This window comes from Mesoplodon bidens, assembly GCF_964165515.1.
Source record: "Mesoplodon bidens genome assembly, chromosome: 7".
NCBI classification, from domain to species: Eukaryota; Metazoa; Chordata; class Mammalia; order Artiodactyla; family Ziphiidae; genus Mesoplodon; species Mesoplodon bidens.
The window spans coordinates 8,369,611-8,389,299 of record NC_138164.1 but is presented as its reverse complement, the minus strand read 5'-3'; the positions used below and the strand labels follow the sequence as shown (position 1 = coordinate 8,389,299).

General features: G+C 46.6%; 1 protein-coding gene across 5 annotated transcripts in view; it reads right to left on the bottom strand.

Moving 5' to 3' along the window:
- Window positions 1-655: 655 nt before the first annotated feature.
- Window positions 656-19,689, bottom strand: part of FEZ1 (fasciculation and elongation protein zeta 1) — a 40,222-nt gene continuing 21,188 nt past the window's right edge. For 3 of the 5 annotated variants that reach the window (XM_081239296.1, XM_081239297.1, XM_081239298.1), the window contains exons 4-10: window positions 16,257-16,343; window positions 14,192-14,360; window positions 10,153-10,442; window positions 8,871-8,951; window positions 7,362-7,437; window positions 3,650-3,715; window positions 656-1,012 (exon numbers count right to left, since the gene is read on the bottom strand). In XM_081239296.1, the coding sequence (XP_081095422.1) occupies window positions 996-1,012; window positions 3,650-3,715; window positions 7,362-7,437; window positions 8,871-8,951; window positions 10,153-10,442; window positions 14,192-14,360; window positions 16,257-16,343 (786 nt within the window). In that variant the 3' untranslated portion in view covers window positions 656-995. The remainder of the gene's footprint in view (window positions 1,013-3,649; window positions 3,716-7,361; window positions 7,438-8,870; window positions 8,952-10,152; window positions 10,443-14,191; window positions 14,361-16,256; window positions 16,344-19,689) is intronic. The other 2 variants (XM_081239299.1, XM_081239300.1) reach the window with 2 other exon arrangements.

Below are 19,689 nucleotides of genomic sequence, written 5' to 3'. Positions count from 1 at the left end.
TAATATCATTCAAGCCAGAAGATGGAAGCCAAAACAGTTCAGGTCGTGGTGAAATTGAGCCCCCTCCGGATACGAGGACAGCTTTCACCTGCTGGCCCAAAGAGGCTGGCAACTGCCTGTCACCAATGCCGGGGACAGCACATGGGAGTCGAGGGCTGCAGGGAGGGCAAGGAGGGCATGCACGGCCAGAGGATACCAGGGGTCGGTGGGAGCAGTCAGGAAAGCAGCCGGGACCCCCACGCTGGGAGAGCCCAGCAGAGCTGATGCCCTCCAGCACCCGGGCCTGCAGGAGTCAACCCGGCCATCCCAACAGGAGGCACCACAGCTGCCCAGCTGCTCCCCACCAAGCTTCACTTGCCATGCGCTAACTTCACACTCTCCTCTCTAACCAGTAGCTCCTCCAACTCAGCGTGCGGCTCCCTGTAAAGCTGTCAAGCAGCTAGATCTTAGGCGTCTGAAGATGGCCTCCTCCTTCCGTCTGTACAACTGCAGCCCCGCCACAGGGCATGGCATGCACCACCCCCCACGGCCCAGCCCTAAACTCCGTGTTGGCTGCCACGGGCCACGAGCATCATGTGGTTGCAGCTACACATCCTTTCTCTGGAGGTTTGTACCAGAGGGCCGAGGGACACCACACGCCAAAGCACATGAAGAATATTAATTAAATGAAGGTTTATTTCAAAATTAGTCTTAGGGTGGAAGCTGTTTTTGAGGGCTGGAGCCAGACTACACCATGAGTGGCGACAGTGTCTACCACCCTCCGACACAGGCAGAGAGGAGGTGACGTCACCAGCCCTGCCCCTCGGTCATGCATCCAACGGTTAATAGGACTAGAAGCCAACAGCAAAGGACCCCGCGCATTTGCTCATGTTTAATCCAGGTTAAGCTATACACGTTTAAATACACGGCGGAGGCTACGTGGTGTCATGCAGTCCCTGCAGTGGGATGACTCTTGCTCAGTGACCTCCGCAGCAAGGCTGCTCCCAAGGGCAAGGTTAGGTCGGACAGAGCACTGGAAAGAGAAGAGGAGAGAAGGGACGTCAAAGCGAGTGTGTGGCCACACCTGCCAGCCCGGGGTGTCCGTGGCCGAGAGCGGCCACGCCAGCCTCTCGCCAGCGTCCCGAGCAGAGAACTGCCCCCTGAGAACCAGGGAAGGATGGTGATCACGTGTCTTCCTTCCAGAAGGAGGAAGAGCCAGGGACAGGCGGTTGTTCAGTGTCATGATTAACTGCATGGTCTCTGCTGCCCGTCTGCTTGGGTTCACGTCCTGGGTCTGGCTGTTACTAATTCTACGACCTTCGGGAAATAACTTCTCCTACCTGTGCTTGTTTCTTCATGTATACAGTGGACTGTGCCTCTGCCTACCCCACAGGGTTGCTCAGAGGCAAATAGAAAGTGCTCAGTAAATGTTAACTAGTTTTATAAACTCACTGACATTTCAGTGGATCGTGAGGGGTAAAGTCTAGCTCTCGGGCTCCCAGACTTATAGAACCCATTTCTACACACCTCCTTTGAGAAATGGGATACTCTTTTTTTTTTTTTTTTTTTTTTTTTTCTTTTTGTGGTATGCGGGCCTCTCACTGTTGTGGCCTCTCCCGTTGCGGAGCACAGGCTCCGGATGCGCAGGCCCAGCGGCCATGGCTCACGGGCCCAGCCGCTCCGCGGCATATGGGATCCTCCCAGACCGGGGCACGAACCCGTATCCCCTGCATCGGCAGGCGGACTCTCAACCACTGCGCCACCAGGGAGGCCCTGGATACTCTTTTAAAACCTTTAAGAGTCAGAAGTTCTTCCCAATGTTTAGCCTAAATTCATCCTGCAGAAATTTAAGATTAATCTTTCTGAGCCTTATGGAAACAATACAGCTCAGAGGTTCTAAACTGAGGTCCACAAGCCTTTGGAAGCTGCGCCCAAAGTTGTGCCTGTGGAGCAAAACCTAATGAAAAAAAGAATCTGGACAATGAATGACCATTGATGGAGAGTGTTACAGAGTCCATGTTTGTGTCCCCGCAAGAATTCATGTTGAAGCCCTAACCCCCAGTGTAACTGTCTTTGGAGATGGAGCCTCTAAGGAGGGAGGGTTAAATGAAGTCATATGAGTGGGGCTCTGATCTTCCAGGATTAGTGTCCTTGTAAGAAGAAGCACCAGAGCGCTCTGGCACTCTCCTCACACACACACAGAAGAAAGGCCGTGTGAGAACATAGCGAGAAGGTAGCTGTTTACAAGCCAAGAAGAGAGCCCTCACTAGAAACCCACTTTACTGGCCCCTTGATCCTGGACTTCTACTCTCCAGAACTGTGAGAAAATAAATTTCTGTTGTTTAAGCCACCTGGTGGTCTTCTGTTTTAGCAGCCTGAGCAGACTAATACAGATATTAATATCCCCCAAAGAAAGACAACCAGGTAACAGGTGTCTCTTAATGGAAGTTTACAACCATTGATAACCAAAAACTTATCAAAAATTTTGCAGACAATTGTACACTGAGTTCTCTGGCCTTGCCTGGTCTGTTCTGGTGTGGACGATCTGAATGTGATCAGTCCTCCAGCTCTACTGGGCAACAGGAAATACAAAAAGTTGAAGAACGTATTAAATGAAACCGTGAGGACGCAACTACCGAGGAAAAGCTGGAAAGAGGAAATGCTATGGGGCAAATAACCTGGTTTCTCTAAGAAATAAAATTCAAAGAATGAGAGAGAGGAGGGAAAGGGGAACCTATATATATTAAAAGAGATTTAAGAGATACATTATGCAATTGTAATGTATGGACTTTCTTTGGATCCTGATTCAAACAAATAACCTGAAAAAATTTTATAGGAAAATCAGGGAAACCTGAACACTGGTTGGGTAATCAAAGATACTTTTTTTTTTTGGCCATGCCATGCGGCATGCGGGATCTTAGTTTGACCAGGGATCGAACCTGAGCCCCCTGCAGTGGAAGTGTGGAATCTTAACCACTGGACGGCCAGTGAAGTCCCTCAAAGATACTTTTACATTTTTTATTTTTCTAGTTGTGATCATGATATCGTGGTTATGTTTTAGGAATGTACACTGAAATACTCATGGATGAAAAATATATATAATGGTTGGTATTTGCTTCAAAAAAACATGGAAGAGAGAAGTGATATAAATGAAAACTAGATTGGCCAGGAGTTAGTAATTGCTAAAGCTGGATGTTACGTACATGGCAGTTCATCATACCGTTCACTCTACTTTTATATATATTCAAAACTTCCATAATAAAAGATGAAACAAAAAAGTTATGAAAGGATGTAGCTAATCATGACTCTAGTTTGCTGCCTTTCAAGTAGTTGAAACTGTTAAAGGTATCCTCTGGCTTTATTTTTGCCAACTAAATAGCCCAAGCCACAGAGAACTTTCACAATAAGTCTTTTGTTGGTTTGGCTGCTTTTTGTGTGGAGTCACTCTGGTGACTCGGGGGTGATGGAATCTCCTCCTCAGGCCTCCTAGCAACATCCAAAGGCGAGGGCCTCCTCACAATTGTCCACTGAGTTCCCTGACCCTGCCCGATCTGGCCTGGCGTGGATGCCCTGGGAGGGCTGCAGTGCGGGGTTCCATGTGTCCAGCAGGAGTCCTGGGGGAGGGGGCCCTAGAGGATGTTCTGCTCCCAGGGGCCTGGGCCGCTCTTACCTTTTAAAATGTAGTCCGTCAGCAAAGTGGGCACCTTCTCATTATCCTCCTTCATGGCAAAGAGAACTGGAGAAGGAAAGAGAAAGGAGCTAAGATGCATCAGGGCATAGAGCTCACCTCTGGGGCCAGACAACCCACCAACCCAAAGTGAGCGAGAAAGAGTCAAGGAAACAAGACATTCATTGAGTACTGAGCAAAGTCTAGAGGCCTCTGGCAAGAGTCAGCATTCAACCTGCTGGGGCGGGGAGGGGGCTGGTGGGAAATCCATCAGAAGAGTCAGGGGGGCCCTATGGATGAGGTGACTTCTCTTTTATCCTTTACTTTTTGTGCGTGTGCTCATCTGTAATTTCCACATCACCTCCTAAGTATGTATCTTTCATGACCATAAAAGTACACAAAGCGATGTAACAGAGGAATCGGCTCTCGGACGCACAATCCAACTGTCAGTACTAACAGCTGTCACTTCCCCGAACCACCGATACACCTGCTTTAAAGACGTTCTGTTCATGTCAACAGGTACTATTAGCACAGTTCTCACCTCCAGCTCATTAACAGCAAACGAATTTAATTTCACACGTATTTTCTGCTCTATGCCCAGTACAGCGCTAGAATGTGTGGAAATGCAAGAGTATTAGTGACCCTCAAGGAGCTTACAGACTGCTTGTTGAAACAGGATGTGACCTACACATGAAGCAAACAATAGGGAAGTGAATAAAGCCTAAAGGCTTTTTATAAAAGTTTTTCAAACAGATTTTTCTGTTATGAAACTAGGAAGCATCTTCTCATATTCATGATTCATGTTGTGGAAGTCAGCTTTGTAGAAAATCCTTCAAGAAAATACCTGGGCCTTGCTTATACTATCAAAAAATGAGGGCAGGGGTGGGTTATCCAACAATAGAGTTATTCATCAATAGATGCCTTAAGTAAACTATGGTGTATATGGTATATACGCAGTCTCATACAGCTTCAGGAGAAATGAGAGCGATCTGTATATACAAGACATACTTCTGAATGAAGAAAGAAGGCTGCAGAACTTTAGGTATTAATTTTAAATGAGTAAATAATAAATGCTAATATTCATAGAAAAAGCTGGAAGAATGTGCATGAAACCGTAAAAAGCCGATACCTCGGAGTGTGAGAGCCCGGGGGATGTGCCCTTCTACGTGATATCTCTACAGTGTCCAGCTTTTTTCCATGAACATGTATTACTTTTGGCAAGTGGAAAAAACACTAAAAATCAGCTGGCCCTGATAGCTGGGGTCAGTAGGCAACCATTACAATGGAGGGACCCCCCAGTCCATTCCTAGGTCTTGTTTTCCATTGATTACCTTGCCTAGTTGCAAGTCAGGGTCATGGAACTTGACTCCAAAGTTCAGGAGTGGGTGAGGAACAGAGCCTGATGGTGGCATGAGTCCGTGGCCAACTCCAGAAAAAGACTGGACCTCAGGCCATCCAGGCAATGGTTTCTTTTATTTCTTCTGTATTTTTAGACATGGATTCGTTTCAATGTAATAGGCTGAAAATACTTTGCAACTGAGCATGAGTAGACTAAATGCTGCCCACCAAGAAGATAGGCGTAAAAATACAATAATTGCACTCAGTCAATATGTGACTAAGGTGATCTCCAAAATCCAAAACTTATATAAATTGCCCAGTCCCCGGAGCCAGTCTTTGGCCTACATTCTTGACTCAGGAGTCGGGGAAAGAGGAGGTGTGATTCACAAACCCATACAAGGATGTGCCCAGAAAGAGAGCTTTCATAATCTACAAGAGAATTGGTATTCAGGAAAGTTGGCAGTTTTTTTTTTTTAAAGGGATAAAATATTGGAATGTCGTATGTCCATATGACAGAAGAGAGAGCCATAAAAAGGATGTTAGGGGCTTCCCTGGTGGCGCAGTGGTTGAGAGTCCGCCTGCTGATGCAGGGGACATGGGTTCATGTCCCGGTCCGGGAAGATCCCACATGCCGCGGAGCGGCTGGGCCTGTGAGCCATGGCCGCTGGGCCTGCGTGTCCGGAGCCTGTGCTCCGCAACGGGAGAGGCCACAACAGTGAGAGGGCCGCGTACCGCAAAAAACAAAACAAAACAAAAAAACCCAGGATGTTAACCAAATGTTAACTGATGTGACTGAAATCATGATATGAAATTTTATAGCCAGTATAATCCCAACCATATGGAAAAGGCATAAAATACTATGGCTGAAAAACACCATACAGTAACCACAGTGAAGGGGACAAGAAGTTACTTATTTTCTTTTGTTCACATTTCTATGTTTCCAGAGTATTCTAAATGACGGATATACTCTAGCCCTAATTTTTAAAATGAACTTGAAATGTGTAAGCAAACCCAGTGTTTCTTAATTAAAATGAAAGGATTTCACACTGAATTCCTGAATAGTTATCTGTAATACAGTTATAGCTCTTCCTTTTTTTTTAAAGAGCATGATAGAAAAAAAATAAAGAGCACGATAGAGTACTCTACATATATGAACCTTCATAATTTGCCCAAATTATTTTCCAAATGCTTACTCCTTGTGAAAATACAAACACCTATAAATGTCAGCTCGTTTCTATCTGCTTCCGTTAAAAAAAAAATCTCTGTGCATATGTATGCAAATAAAGGCGCTCCAAATGAGTTTAGAGGAAGCCGATGCACTTTGAATTTAAAATTCCAGATTCTCAAGGCCGCAGTATCTGTTGATGTAGGCAAGATTTCCGTTTACCAGAACCTCCTGCTTTAGTTCTCCCAAATGATAAAAATGAAACCGTTTGGGCACCTTTAGCACTGGGCCCAGGAGGTACCTATCTTCCTCAGCCAAACAGCTGAAGCTCCTCTTCCCATTCCCTAGGGTGTCAAATAGCCCTGCAGGGGTCCATTCCCGCCAAGGCAGCAGCACAGCAACCGGCTCCGGACTGCGCAGCCCGGTTAGTGTGTCACTCAATGCAGTGCACGGTTGCCAGGGAGATGGACGGTCTCGTGATTCACTGAGCCCGTCCCCACATCTCAGCCTAGGATTTTTCTCTTCCTAAAAGAATCAAGCTGACGCTGAGGGCAGACACCACGTGCCCCCCGGCCCTTTGGGGGTTGTAGTGTTTGATGTCTATAAAGAGATTTTGCCTACAAAAGGCTCTTGATCACAGGCTGTTTTCTCCCATAGCTCAGAATGTTTCTTAATATTATTTGACACTAGAGTCAGAGTGGAAGAGAGGAAGCAGTCATTGCCTGGAAGGAAAACCAGACTCTATTCTCTCTAATCAGCCTTATCCCACCCAAGAAACCTTGCTTCTCACTAGATACAGCCAGTCCCTTAGAAGGAGCTCCCTGCTTTGGGGACACGAGGCAACCTCAAGCTGCAGAAGAGAGAAAGGGCAAGGCAGAGAGTGCGCAGCCTTGAGACCTGTGGATGAACCACAGAGAGCCCCTGCACACCACTACCACACTGCCACTGCTCCAGCCTCTTCCACCAGCTCCTTTTCTCTGGCAAGTCTCTTCCCTTACAGGAACCGGGAAAAGACGAGGCAGCTCTGGGTAGCGCTGCAGAACTCTTTAATTAGACCCCGTGCCAGGGACGTGATGCAACGGTGTGGAGCACATTTTGACCCATAGAAACTGCTCTGGGGACACCTCCGGACTGAGATACCATGGGTGAAACTCACAGGGTGGGAGGGAGAGAAATGAGCCCCTGGTCTCACTGCGAAAGGGAGGAACTCACTGTTGGTCAGCATCTGGAGATCTTCCACCGATGGGGGCGAGGCCTTCTTCTCGTAAGGGATGACTGTATTCAGGTACTAGAAGACAAGGAGGATGCGCAGCATGAGAGACAGAAGCCCACCCCCCGGGGGCTGAGGTAATGGTTGACAGCTTGCATGGGGATTGGGCTTTTCTCTAAAAAAACACGCTTCCGTCGAATTTGACACTCTCGACAACACCCACGATGGTGTGCGCACCATCGTTTCAGGACTTTCTTCCCATTTTTGGAAAATGTCTCTTTAAAAGTAAGACTTTACCATATTAGCCAGGAAAAATATCCCTCCACTCCAACGGATATATTCTTCTGACACTAGAAACTTTTTGATTATTTAGGAATCCTGGTGAGCTTTTTCTCCTCCAGGCTGAAAGCAGACAACATTCTAAGGGGCGGGTGGTGGTGGTAGTGGTGATATTTTCTTATCTTCTGCAGTGCAACTTGAGAATGAATGGTTTCTCTTCTGTCAAAATGACTGGTGAGAAAACCTCAACCCTGCCCTGGGTCTGGGATGTTGGGTTTGCTCCCTCTGCTGGAGATGAGGTGCTCCTACAACAAAATCATCTTAGGGTCCAGTGGGATATCAAAGAACACCGGCCAGAGAGACCTGGAAGGTTCTGAGGGAGCCTGGGGTCGTGAGTGAGAAAACCTCTAGACCCGGAGGCCTGTGTTTCAGGCCTGGCCCTGCCACTAGCGGCGTGGCCTTGGGGAAACGCCTAATCTCTCTGGGCCTTAGTTCTCACTGCTGTGAACTCAGGGGAGTGAGTTAGATGTTCCTAAAATTTCTTCCTAGGCTGTAGTTCCAGAATTCTAACACTTAGGATTTAGCTACAAATATGTCTAAAACATACACAGTTTTTGTGCACAATCTCAAAGGTGTCTATTGACAAACTGGCCTTCTCTGTTAGACTATGCATTGCATGAGGGCAGGACCAGGGTTTACTCATCTCTGTACTGCCCTAAGCAACAGAGCCTAGCACATGGCAGGCACCTGAGAGCCAGAAATGCAAGCCACTTCTCAGGTGAGAAGTGTTTGACTAAATGGAGCTAAACAGGAGACCCCGCGGCACAGGTTACTGTCAACAGGGCAGCTGAAGTGAAGAGGCAGTCTTGGTGGGATTGGCTCACCTGGTGGCCCAGTGTGGCAGAGGTAAAGAAGCTCTTGGATGGGATCTTTCATGAAGTGGATTCCCCTTTAATACATTTTGTTCTGAAAACAACTGAACTCACAGGTCTACAAGTAGTGTTGAGTTTTAAGTTTTATCCAGGCCCTCCAATATTAAGGCTCAAAAAACATTGCCTTAAAAAAGACACTTTCTGGTCCTCCTTAGAATGGAAGAAATTGTTAGGACATTTCCCCCTGCAACCTGCCCCAGTGCGGGGATAATTCTAGTGAATTACCATCCCCTGCTCTGTTGGAGAGACCAAGTTGCAAGAATCTGGGAAGGAAGCTGGGAGCAGGGAGATGGGGTGTACCTGCTTGTCAGGTCCTGAGGGGCCAAAGGTCTGGCGGATGCCGCTCTGCAGGATGTTGGAGATGCCTTCCATGCTGAAGCGCTGGGGAGGGGGGAGAGCGAGACTCAGAAGGGCAAGTGCTTCCTGCTCATATTCATCGCCCAGGGACGCCTGGGTCCTCCCTAAGCTACCTGGACCTGTCAGCTTCCATGCTGTCCCAGATCCGGGCCCCAGTTCTGCGACTAGAAAGCAAAGGTAAGACCTGGGCTAAGACACAGGCCAAAATTTCAGCCTGAGCTTTGCAAGAAGCAATAGCAGAGTCTCAAAGACTCTTATCTGAGTAAGTGCTTCGGGCGACGAGACCCGCCCTGCACTCCTGGGTTTCCTCATTTCAGCCTCCATTGTGTAAATAGAAAAAGAAAGCAGCAGAGGGAAACCTTGACAGATGAGGATGAAAATGTCTCAGGGAAGAAAACAAAATGCCCAGCCATTGGGAAGGGCATGTGTAAAACGACTGTCATCTGGAAAGCTTTTTCCAAAATGCATATGCCCGGGCCCAATTCAGTAGGTCTGCGGGAGAGCCCAGGAAAAGGTATTTTGAAAAAGCTCCAGGCTTCCCTGGTGGCGCAGTGGTTGAGAGTCCGCCTGCCGATGCAGGGCACACGGGTTCGTGCCCCGGTCCGGGAAGATCCCACATGCCGTGGAGCGACTGGGCCCGTGAGCCATGGCCGCTGGGCCTGCGCGTTCGGAGCCTGTGCTCCACAACGGGAGAGACCACAACAGTGAGAGGCCCGCGTACCGCAAAAAAAAAAAAAAGAAAAAGCTCCTTAGCTGATTCAGCTGAGCTTCCCTGATGGAGAACCACTGGTTAGAAGAATCTGGTCAATATCACAAGGCGTCATAATGTTCCATCCTGAAACACCCTATGGACGTCCTAAAGAGATGAGTCAGCACCCTAAGCTGTGCTGGTAGCAGGCTTGTCCCAGGGCACAACTCCTTTCAATCCTAAATGCTTTCACCCCACTTTTTCAGATCTAGCTTAAGAGAGCACACGCCACAGTCACTTATTTTCCAGTGTTACATCCTGTCTCCTCCTGTTAGACCGGGCGTCCTCTAGGGCAGCAGAGGGCACGGGTGGGCTCTTCTCCCTCTCTTGGCTCTGCTGTCTGCCAGGGTGTCCCTGCTCATTGTCACGGCTTAGGACAGGTCTGTCTGGGGCCACGGCAGGGCTGGTCCCGGGACCTGCAACGGGGAGCTCGCAGGCGTGGGTGCGCTCGGTCCACGCGCCAGGCTGTCCTCTTACCTTGAGAGGCATCTGGCTTCCCTTCTCTATCCGGCTGCTCTGCAAGCTCAGCCCTTTCTCTTTCCGCCTCTTCTTCATCAGTTCCCGCTGCTCCTTCTGCTTGTTCTGCACCTCGATGAGCACCGTGATGAAGGAGTTCTTCACTTCCTTCTCGAACTCCAGCTCGTCCCGGCGGGCCAGCTGCTGCACCAGCTCCTCTGAAAAGTCTCGGATGGCGCCCTCCACCTGGTCCAGCAGCTCTGTCAGCTCAGATCCAGACATGTGCCTCAGTCCTGCAGGGGAAGACCATCCTGCAGGGTCACTGCATCAAGCCCAGCCCACTGGAGAGGCTCCCGGGTCCCTGGCCGCCTGACAGGTCAGGAGGAGACCCCCCGGCCCCAGACAATTCCTCAAAGGGCCACGACAGACCTTCACAATTTAGGGGCGTGCCAGCAGGGAGAGCCAGTTATCGACTGCAGAAGAGAACATCATCTCGGGGAAACAAAGGAGGGAGGAAAAACAGCCCCCAAGGACTGTGGACTCTGTCCACAAAAACGTGTGTGGGCAGACGTGTGGTTTTTGATCCCTTGTTCCATCTCCCTATTTTCCTCTGTCTCTGTAATATTCCTCATGTGAAATGGGTCAAGAATTGGGGGAAAAAACATGACGAAGAGGTTTGGCGTCCGTGCTGAGGAGAAATAGAGAGGTGGTGTTTATTCCCCAAACCTGATCAAGACACAGCTGACAGCAGAATAAGCAGAGCGATCTGAGGCCTTCTTTACACCTACTGTCCTGTGTCGCAGTGCACGTGCCCCAAAATATGTGAAACACGTAAAGATGGGCAACATGTACAGAAAAATGAAGTCTGGCTTGTTGGTACCGAGTCGTCTGCTACTGTCAGAGAAAAGGAAAGGGAACCAGGGAAAACAGGACACGGATCACTTTGTTCTAAACTCTTGTCCCCTAAGACTTCTTCACCTAAAGTAGATTCGGGAGCATATTTTTGAAAGTGCCCCTTCCTAGTGGCATCTTTCATTTCTACATCAGAATCCATTTTCCTTTCCCTTTCCGCTCCTGCTCTGCCGGGGTATTTGCTGACTTAGTTCAACCTTCCCCTCTAATTTCGCTCTTTGGAGCTGTCCTCCTCCTTCTGTTTTTGCCATTTCACTCCGCATTTCAGCCGTTTTCCCGAGTCTTTAGCTGAGCGTTCTATGTGTGGGACCTTTGTGTGCCGGAGAATGGCCTGATTGGAGCAGCTGTGAATGCAGCACCAGGGCCAAATCCACTCCATCCCTCCCAGCGGATTCCTTCTGCCGCCATCGCCCTGCCTCTGCTCTTCAGAGCCACAGGGTTTTACTTAGAGGGTGCAGCTCTTCAGATCACGCCTCTATTTTCACCACTATTCTAGTCCATGCTTGGACCTTTATACCCTGACCAGCCCGCCTTCCCTCTCCGTCGTTTATAAGTCCCATCATCCCCATCCGGATCCACTCCCAGGGAACGTGTCCCCTCCGGCCGTCTGGTTACCACTATCCCCGCAGATGGATGAATTTTATACCCAGTTTTGCCACTGCTGTTACATCTTTTAATTTCACGCTTCATCCACCTCTTTCTTTGCAGGATCATAATTACCACAAACCTGTGTCAGAGAGTTAATACGATACACAGATTAAGAGTGTGGACTCTGCAGTTAACCTGCCTAGTTTCAAATTTTGACTCCACCCCTTAAGACTTGAATGTGGCACAGGGGCAAATATGCATTAAAAATAAAAGGCTTAAAAAACACATGAAAGGGTGCTCAACATCACTAATCATTAGAGAAATGCAAATCAAAACTACAATGAGGTATCACCTCACACCGGTCAGAAGGGCCATCATCAAGAAATCTACAAACAGTAAATGCTGGAGAGGGTGTGGAGAAAAGGGAGCCCTCTTGCACTGTTGGTGGGAATGTAAATTGACACAGCCACTATGGAGAACAGTACGGAGGTTCCTTAAAAAGCTAAAAATAGAACTACCATAGGACCCAGCAATCCCACTACTGGGCATATACCCTGGGAAAACCGTAATTCAAAAGGAGTCATGTACCACAATGTTCATTGCACCTCTATTTACAATAGCCGGGACATGGAAGCAACCTAAGTGTCCATTGACAGATGACTGGCTAAAGAAGATGTGGCACATATATACAATGGAATATTACTCAGCCATAAGAAGAAACGAAATTGAGTTATTTGTAGTGAGGTGGATGGACCTAGAGTCTGTCATACAGAGTGAAGTAAGTCAGAAAGAGAAAAAAACAAATACCGTATGCTAACACATATATATGGAATCTAAAAAAAAAAAAAAAAAAAGGTTCTGAAGAACCTAGGGGCAGGACAGGAATAAAGACGCAGACGTAGAGAATGGACTTGAGAACACGGGGAGGGGGAAGGGTAAGCTGGGACAAAGTGAGAGAGTGGCATGGACATATATACACTACCAAATGTAAAACAGCTAGTGGGAAGCAGCCACATAGCACAGGGAGATCAGCTCGGTGCTTTGTGACCACCTAGAGGGGTGGGATAGGACGGGTGGGAGGCAGACGCAAGAGGGAAGAGGGGATAGGACGGGTGGGAGGGAGACGCAAGAGGGAAGAGATATGGGGATATATGTATACGTATAGCTGATTCACTTTGTTATAAAGCAGAAACTAACACACCATTGTAAAGCAATTATACTCCAATAAAGATGTTTAAAAAATAAAATAAAATAAGAGGCTTGATTCTCCCTGTTGAAAATAAGGGAAGAGACTTCCCCTCTTCCTCACCTCCTTTTTTTTTTTTTTTTTTTTTTGCGGTACACGGGCCTCTCACTGTTGTGGCCTCTCCCGTCGCGGAGCACAGGCTCCGGACGCGCAGGCTCAGCGGCCATGGCTCACGGACCCAGCCGCTCCGCAGCGTGTGAGATCTTCCCGGACCGGGGCACGAACCCGCGTCCCCTGCATCGGCAGGTGGACTCTCAACCACTGCGCCACCAGGGAAGCCCCCCACCTTCTTTTTTCTTTCAGAATCTCTCTCTGTCCTTTTCAAATATATGTGCATCATTTAAATGGCTAAATAAGCCACTGGCCAGTCTCAGGACTCAGATGTGCTTCCTCAAGGACCTGGGAGCCACTGCTTTGAAAAGTCATCCCCAAGAAAGAAAACAGGGGCCTAACTTGTCACCTGACTCTAAATTGCAAAATTATAATGGGTTGTGTCCAGTTAGCTGTAGACACGGGTTAGATTTCTTTCCGGTTTTGCAATCCCTTTAGTGGGTTGACTGTGACATGCATCAATTCAATAATGAAATTGTTTTCATTTTCTCAGAAAGAAAACCTCTACTTCTGTGGAGAGGTTTTCTGGGTGGGGAGGAGATTTTATTTCTTAATTATATTTCTGCAACAGTGGCCTCGAAACAAGTCACTTACCCTCTTGGAAACTCAGTTAGCTCAGTCCTAACGGGGTTTGCATGGGCGTGAAATGAGATTATGCATAAAAAGTTTTAGAACAGCGCCTGGCCCTCCAAAGCTCTCCAAAAATACGAGCTATTATTATCATTACCATTTGTAGGTTTTTTCATTGATTTCATGGTAGCATCATTGTGAATAGTGGGTTCAGATTTCCTCTACTTGTTCTGTTTTAGTCTTGTTCTTTGGTTTGTTTTACCGTTGTTTTCATTTTTAAAAAATTTTTTATTGGAGTATAGTTGATTTACAATGTTGTGTTAGTTTCAGGTGTACAGCAAAGTGAATCAGTTATACATATACATATATCCACTCTTTTTTTTTCTTTTTTTTAGATTTTCCCATATAGGCCATTACAGAGTATTGAGTAGAGTTCCTTGTGCTGTACAGCAGGTCGTTTTACCATTTTAATCTTGCTTCCTCCCCCAGCAATGCTAACTTCTCTCCCAATGTCCAGTAAGAAAGGTATTGCCAACTCCCTAGATCCGAGGTTCTGTTAGCGGCGTGTGAAGCATGTGCCCTGCCTGGCAGAGCTGAGTGTGTCCTCCATGAGCCCACCCCCAGGACTCTTACCTTCGTAGGACCAGTTGTTGTTGAAGGTCTGGGTCAAGGCCTGCATCTCCTGCAGGAGGACCAAGTCCGCCTGGGAGGAGGTTTCTCCCCCATCCTCCTCTTCTAGAACTTCCTCTTCCTCCTCAGGGTCTGGGGAGTTCTGCATCATTTCCTCAATCTCCTCAATCACCTGGAGAAGGTACACAAGGGAGTACTCACTCTTCTCTGCTGCAGGGACATCCCAGCTTGAATTCTGATCAGGGAAGGATGTTCCTAATTTGCTGTCTGTACAGTTCCTAAAGCAATATTGTTACTTAATAAATGTTGAATAATAATAAAACTAGATCTGACCAAAGGCTTACAAACACTCTTCCTTTGATATAAAGTCCTCTTTAATGTCCAGCCTCTTCTAAGAACATCATTGAGATGAGTGTTTTATTGGAAATAAACTGCTCTTTCAGGAAATGAAGCAGAGGTTCCTGGAAGGGAACATTTACTTCAATTTGCTGAGCACTTTCTTTCTAAGTAGCAGGACATTTTATCTACACAACTCAAACACAAAATCCAGTCCATTCATTGTGATGATGCTTAAGACGGGAAAAAACCAAAGTGTTTTTTAACTCAAAATGGGGAGTTGCTTTTTTACATAGAGGAAAACAGCTCTTCCTCCAGAATTCACCTGGACAAGAACTAAAGCTGCCAAACAAAAGTGGAAATAAAGATAATCACATAATAAAAGAACAGGTAGGTTCTGGAGAGCAGAAAATCGATAAGAAACCCAGCTGTAATCTAGACTCTTGTAGGGGACAGCTCCTAGAAGAGAGAGGAAAATTAGATAACTGCCAAGAGGAATAAGGCTGAACTACTTTGTACATTAGTTGTTTACACATAAAGAAAATGGAATAAGCAAAGACCACTTCTGAAAGGAGCCATCCATGAGTCTGGTCAGAACAGCGCATCTATATATTTGTCTGTTCTCGATGCTGTGATGGGCTCCATTTCCAAGGCCAACTGGTCTTTGAAGTGGGTTCATTTATGTTAGGCTGGATCAAAGATAAAGGCACTTGGGTCCCCTCCTTTGGAATAATTTCTGTTTTATTCCCAAGGTTTCCCATCTCTGCTCACAAATTTAAGGGATACTTCGTTTTTGACTACTGCAAGCCGTTCATGCAACACGAGCAAACTACACGACCCCTCCTTTAGAATTTTATGGCTGAGCTTCTCTTTCAGAGTCATTATCATTGAACTTGTGTCACTGAATTGTATTTACCCCCAAATTCACAAGGTAACTGCTAGCCCCTATTCTTTTTAATCTGGTTCCCTTTAATCTCTTGGTCCTTATCTGTTTATAGCCCACCTTTTTACCACAAATATGAAAGAGTTCTTTTTACTGAAAAGCACTTTCTGGAACCAAAAGCTCCTAGTGGAGCTTTTTCAGAACCACTCTGTGAAAACACCTGAAAGGTGCCTGCTCAAAGCAAGCGCCCATACATAGTTGTTGACTCAAAGGTTGAATAAAGAATCCAGAGACTCAGGAGTATTTTCCCTAAGTAACAAATTATTAAAACCCAAATATAAGTAACTCAATAAAATGTGAAACTTTAGATCTTTTTTTAAAAAAAACAAGTGTTTCTAATACTTCTTTTGGAAGGCCCAACGTTTTCAGTGTTCTATGAAATATGAGAAAATGTCCATCACTTGGAAGCCTCTTCTGCCATTTCTATTCTTGTGAGAACAGCTATTTGGGACCCTTGTTTAAGGGTCTTGACTCCAAGCACAATGAGCTGCAATAAAGACACTTAGCAGGAAATGAAGGCAGTAAACGCTGAGCCCATCTCTGGCTGTTATCAGACATGGACCACATCCAACGCACGTTAGGAATTACATCCCTAATTACAGCAGGTGTGTAAACTGAGGCTTAAAGAGACATGAAATTTACCAAAGACACAGCCACCACAAGACCATACATTTTTCTACTGCCTGAAAGGGATGTGGCAGGTATGTATTCAGACTTTTTCTATATCAAAGGAACTAAAAGTCCCAAGAACCGAGACAGAGAGAGAGAGAGAGAGATTGAGATTCGTACCTGATCTGCTGTGAGCAGAGGCTCCTCACTGATTCCAGAATAATGTTCACTCTTCTCATTGAACTCTTCCTCTCCTTTCTCATGGATCTGAAAGAAGTGTGGGATGGGGGATGGAATTCTGATTGACCATCAGCAGAACTAGGATTCTCTCCAGTCTCTAGAATAGAGGACACTGACAGAGGCCACTCCGGCCATCCCCTGTGTAAAGAGAAAATCTGAAGAGGTGTGCAGAGTTTCATCCAATTCCAAGCGTACCCTGTCCACACAGCATGCATCACTGGGTCCAGCTTAGAAAAAGACAATAAGGCATGTGTGGCCGGCACCATTCTGACCCACGGGGAGCAGCACTGTTCTTTAACCGACAGACAGGTCATCTTTACATGAACAAGGAACCTTCTTGAGGTGAGAAACAACAGCAACGAACTCCTGCAGCAAAGGCACACTTGTTTATATAAGGAATTTCAATCTGGGGATCCGTTTCCAGAGTTTATTTTATTAGGCATTTTAAGGGGTGGGCTGTTCCAGTGCAAATAATCATGTTTTTAAAATGTGATGAAATGTCATCGTGTCATTGGAATCTAGGCATGCTGTCAGTAGCTGATGAAGGATGTACCGAAGCTCCATTGGACATGCCAACAGAACAACCTAAGCACACAAACCAAAGGACAAACTCAACAGCAACAGCAAATACTGAAACATTTGCCACGTGTCTCCAAATTTCCATCACCCCAAGTAAGGCTCTGAAAGCTCACAACCATTGAGATTCTAGATGTTGAAGTCCAGCAAGGTATTCACAGCATATCTGACTTTACTGTCCATGTCCCAAGCAGCCATAGCCTGGTATTGATGTTCAAAACCTGCACAGGATAAGCCCCTAAACCACTGAACAAGCTGTCTGTGTCCAGGAGTCTCCTGTGAAAGTCATCCAGGGTCTGGCAAGAAGTGCCTCCAGGAAACCTTTCTGCAGACACCTCTCATCCAGGAATCAATTTCACTTGCGCATCAACAGCTGACACGCTGATCTCCCACTTTCCTGGGGATTACACTTTTCCTGTTCTAATTAGCACCCCCAGGAAACACCCCAGTTCCAGTCCAAGCAATCATGTCAGAGGGAGTCCATCCTCAGAAACTTCTCCCCTCTTCCTTGAACTCCACCTTGGCAGGTACCCCCAACAAAACACATCACCTTCCATCTACATGTGCTTAAAACTAGGACTATGTCATAAAGAAAAAATCAAATATATCTCAAAGGCCCTCTGCTCTCAACCTGGATAAGGGATAGGACAGGGAGGTAATGGGACTATTTGAGGGGTTTTGTGCCAGATGGTGACATCTATTTCTGCTGTCGAACCCATATGCTCCTCTCTCCGCCAAGTCCACCACCTGTGGTACCCGCCTGCTTTCTGCAGCTCCCCACTGTGCAGAAGGAAACTCCTGTAGCCACGGTTTGTTCACAAGTACTCTCACATGGCAGAACTTTCTTAGGGCTGGAAAGTCCTGTGGTAGAAGTGAGGCTCATGCTGGGAAACAAAGTTTTCTTTTCTGTTTGGATTTTTTTTTTTTTTTTCGGTACACGGGCCTCTCACTGCTGTGGCCTCTCCCGTTGCGGAGCACAGGCTCCGGACGCGCAGGCTCAGCGGCCATGGCTCACGGGCCCAGCCGCTCCACGGCATGTGGGATCTTCCCGGACTGGGGCACGAACCCGTGTTCCCTGCACTGGCAGGCGGACTCTCAACCACTGCGCCACCAGGAAAGCCCTGGATTATTTTTTATAAGCATCTGACAGAAGTGTTAGTCTATAACCAGAATTTTTTTCATAGTAGTTTGATTTTTTAAATGGAATATTTACATTTTCTGAGATGTGGCCAATTTTAGCGAGTTTACCTCACTGGCTGTTAATACTGAATCTTTCAACTACACCACTCCCCTTCCCAAGGTCCTCCCTCTGAGCTCCTGGTGAAGGCGGGGAGAGCTTTTAGGCACAGACCCTTTCTTGCTATTCAGACATTAGGGAAGCCAGGCAGCGACATGGATGATTCCCAGTTAGAGCCTTCTCTCCCCTCTGGTACAAAGCCTGCTGGTCTGATTTTTCAGGCGTGGGTAAAACGAGATTTGAAAATGAATTATAAGCTTGTGAAAGTTACCATGAGTTCGTAGTATCGTGGGAGCTATACCTAACCCATATGTTCTCACATCTCAGAAGTCTGCCGCTACAAAATGAAATAAAATAAAAGGAGACACATGCACAAAGTCCTCCGGAGAAAGCCCTGGCCCCTTCCCTCTTCCCCACGTGGATCTCTGCCATCCTCTGCTTTCACTGTACCTGCCCTGTCCCTCTCCTTTTCTCCTCACTCTGTAGCTTTTGTTCTGGTTCCCTCATCTTCCTCACCCTCTCTAAGCCTGGTCCCATGTTTTGTCTCTATCTAGTGGACTCTGTTCTGCTCCCGTCACTTCTCAACAAGCCCTCTTTCCTTTCAATGCTGTTTACAGACTCCCTCCCTTCCCTCCGTTCCCAGGACAGCATCTTGTACAGAGTGTGGAAAGCTGGTGAGAAAGATTTTGGAAAATGACAGCATTTACGTATATTGATAACAGTATTCGTCATATATATTCATACACATATGTATATGGACGAGTGTATGAATACTCTTATTCTTAATATATGACACATGCAGAGAAACTACTGCAGGGAGTTCTTCAGCCTCTTGTGTGGAAACGAGAAGTCTGACAAATTGGGGCTGAATTTCTCTGTAGACTAAATCTTCAAGTTGTCTCCATATTATTGAAGTGAACTATGGCTCTTCCAAGAAAAAAACTCATTCTTCCGAGTGACCTCTTCCCAGAATTGAGAATAGAAGACCAAGATCCAGAAATGAGCTTAGCCATACTATTCAGCAAGCTGTTTCCTCCTCCTGCTTTCAGTAAAGGGTGTGCCTTTAGGGCTGTAACTTGGTCACTTAAAGCTTAAAAATAAATGCAGAGAATCTTCCCTGGAGACTAAGAGAGTGCTAAATCTAGGTGCACAGGAGTCTGAGTGAGAATTAAAATTCCATCAAGTTCTTGTGTCCAATAATGACTATTAACCAGTGTTGTTTGTTAAAGTATTCCAGATGATTCCATTCACAGGAAAGGGAATTTCTACTGCACAATATTTCCCTCCCCTTACCATGATTGTTTCACATGGGTGGTTGCCTTCTTGACCAAATATAAGAGATAAAGATACATTTTCACCCCCAGTCAAAAAGTAAAAGAAAGAGAAAAAAATCACCAATATGTACCCAGCCCAAGGAAAGGGCAACTTAACCCATCTGTGTGGCTTAAGTCAGTGCTTCCATATCCCCAAAGGTAGATGCACCAGAGCACAGCAAACAGCACGTGGCAACAAATATTTGTTGAAAGAAGGAATGAAAAGGAGAGGACTGAATGGAAGTAC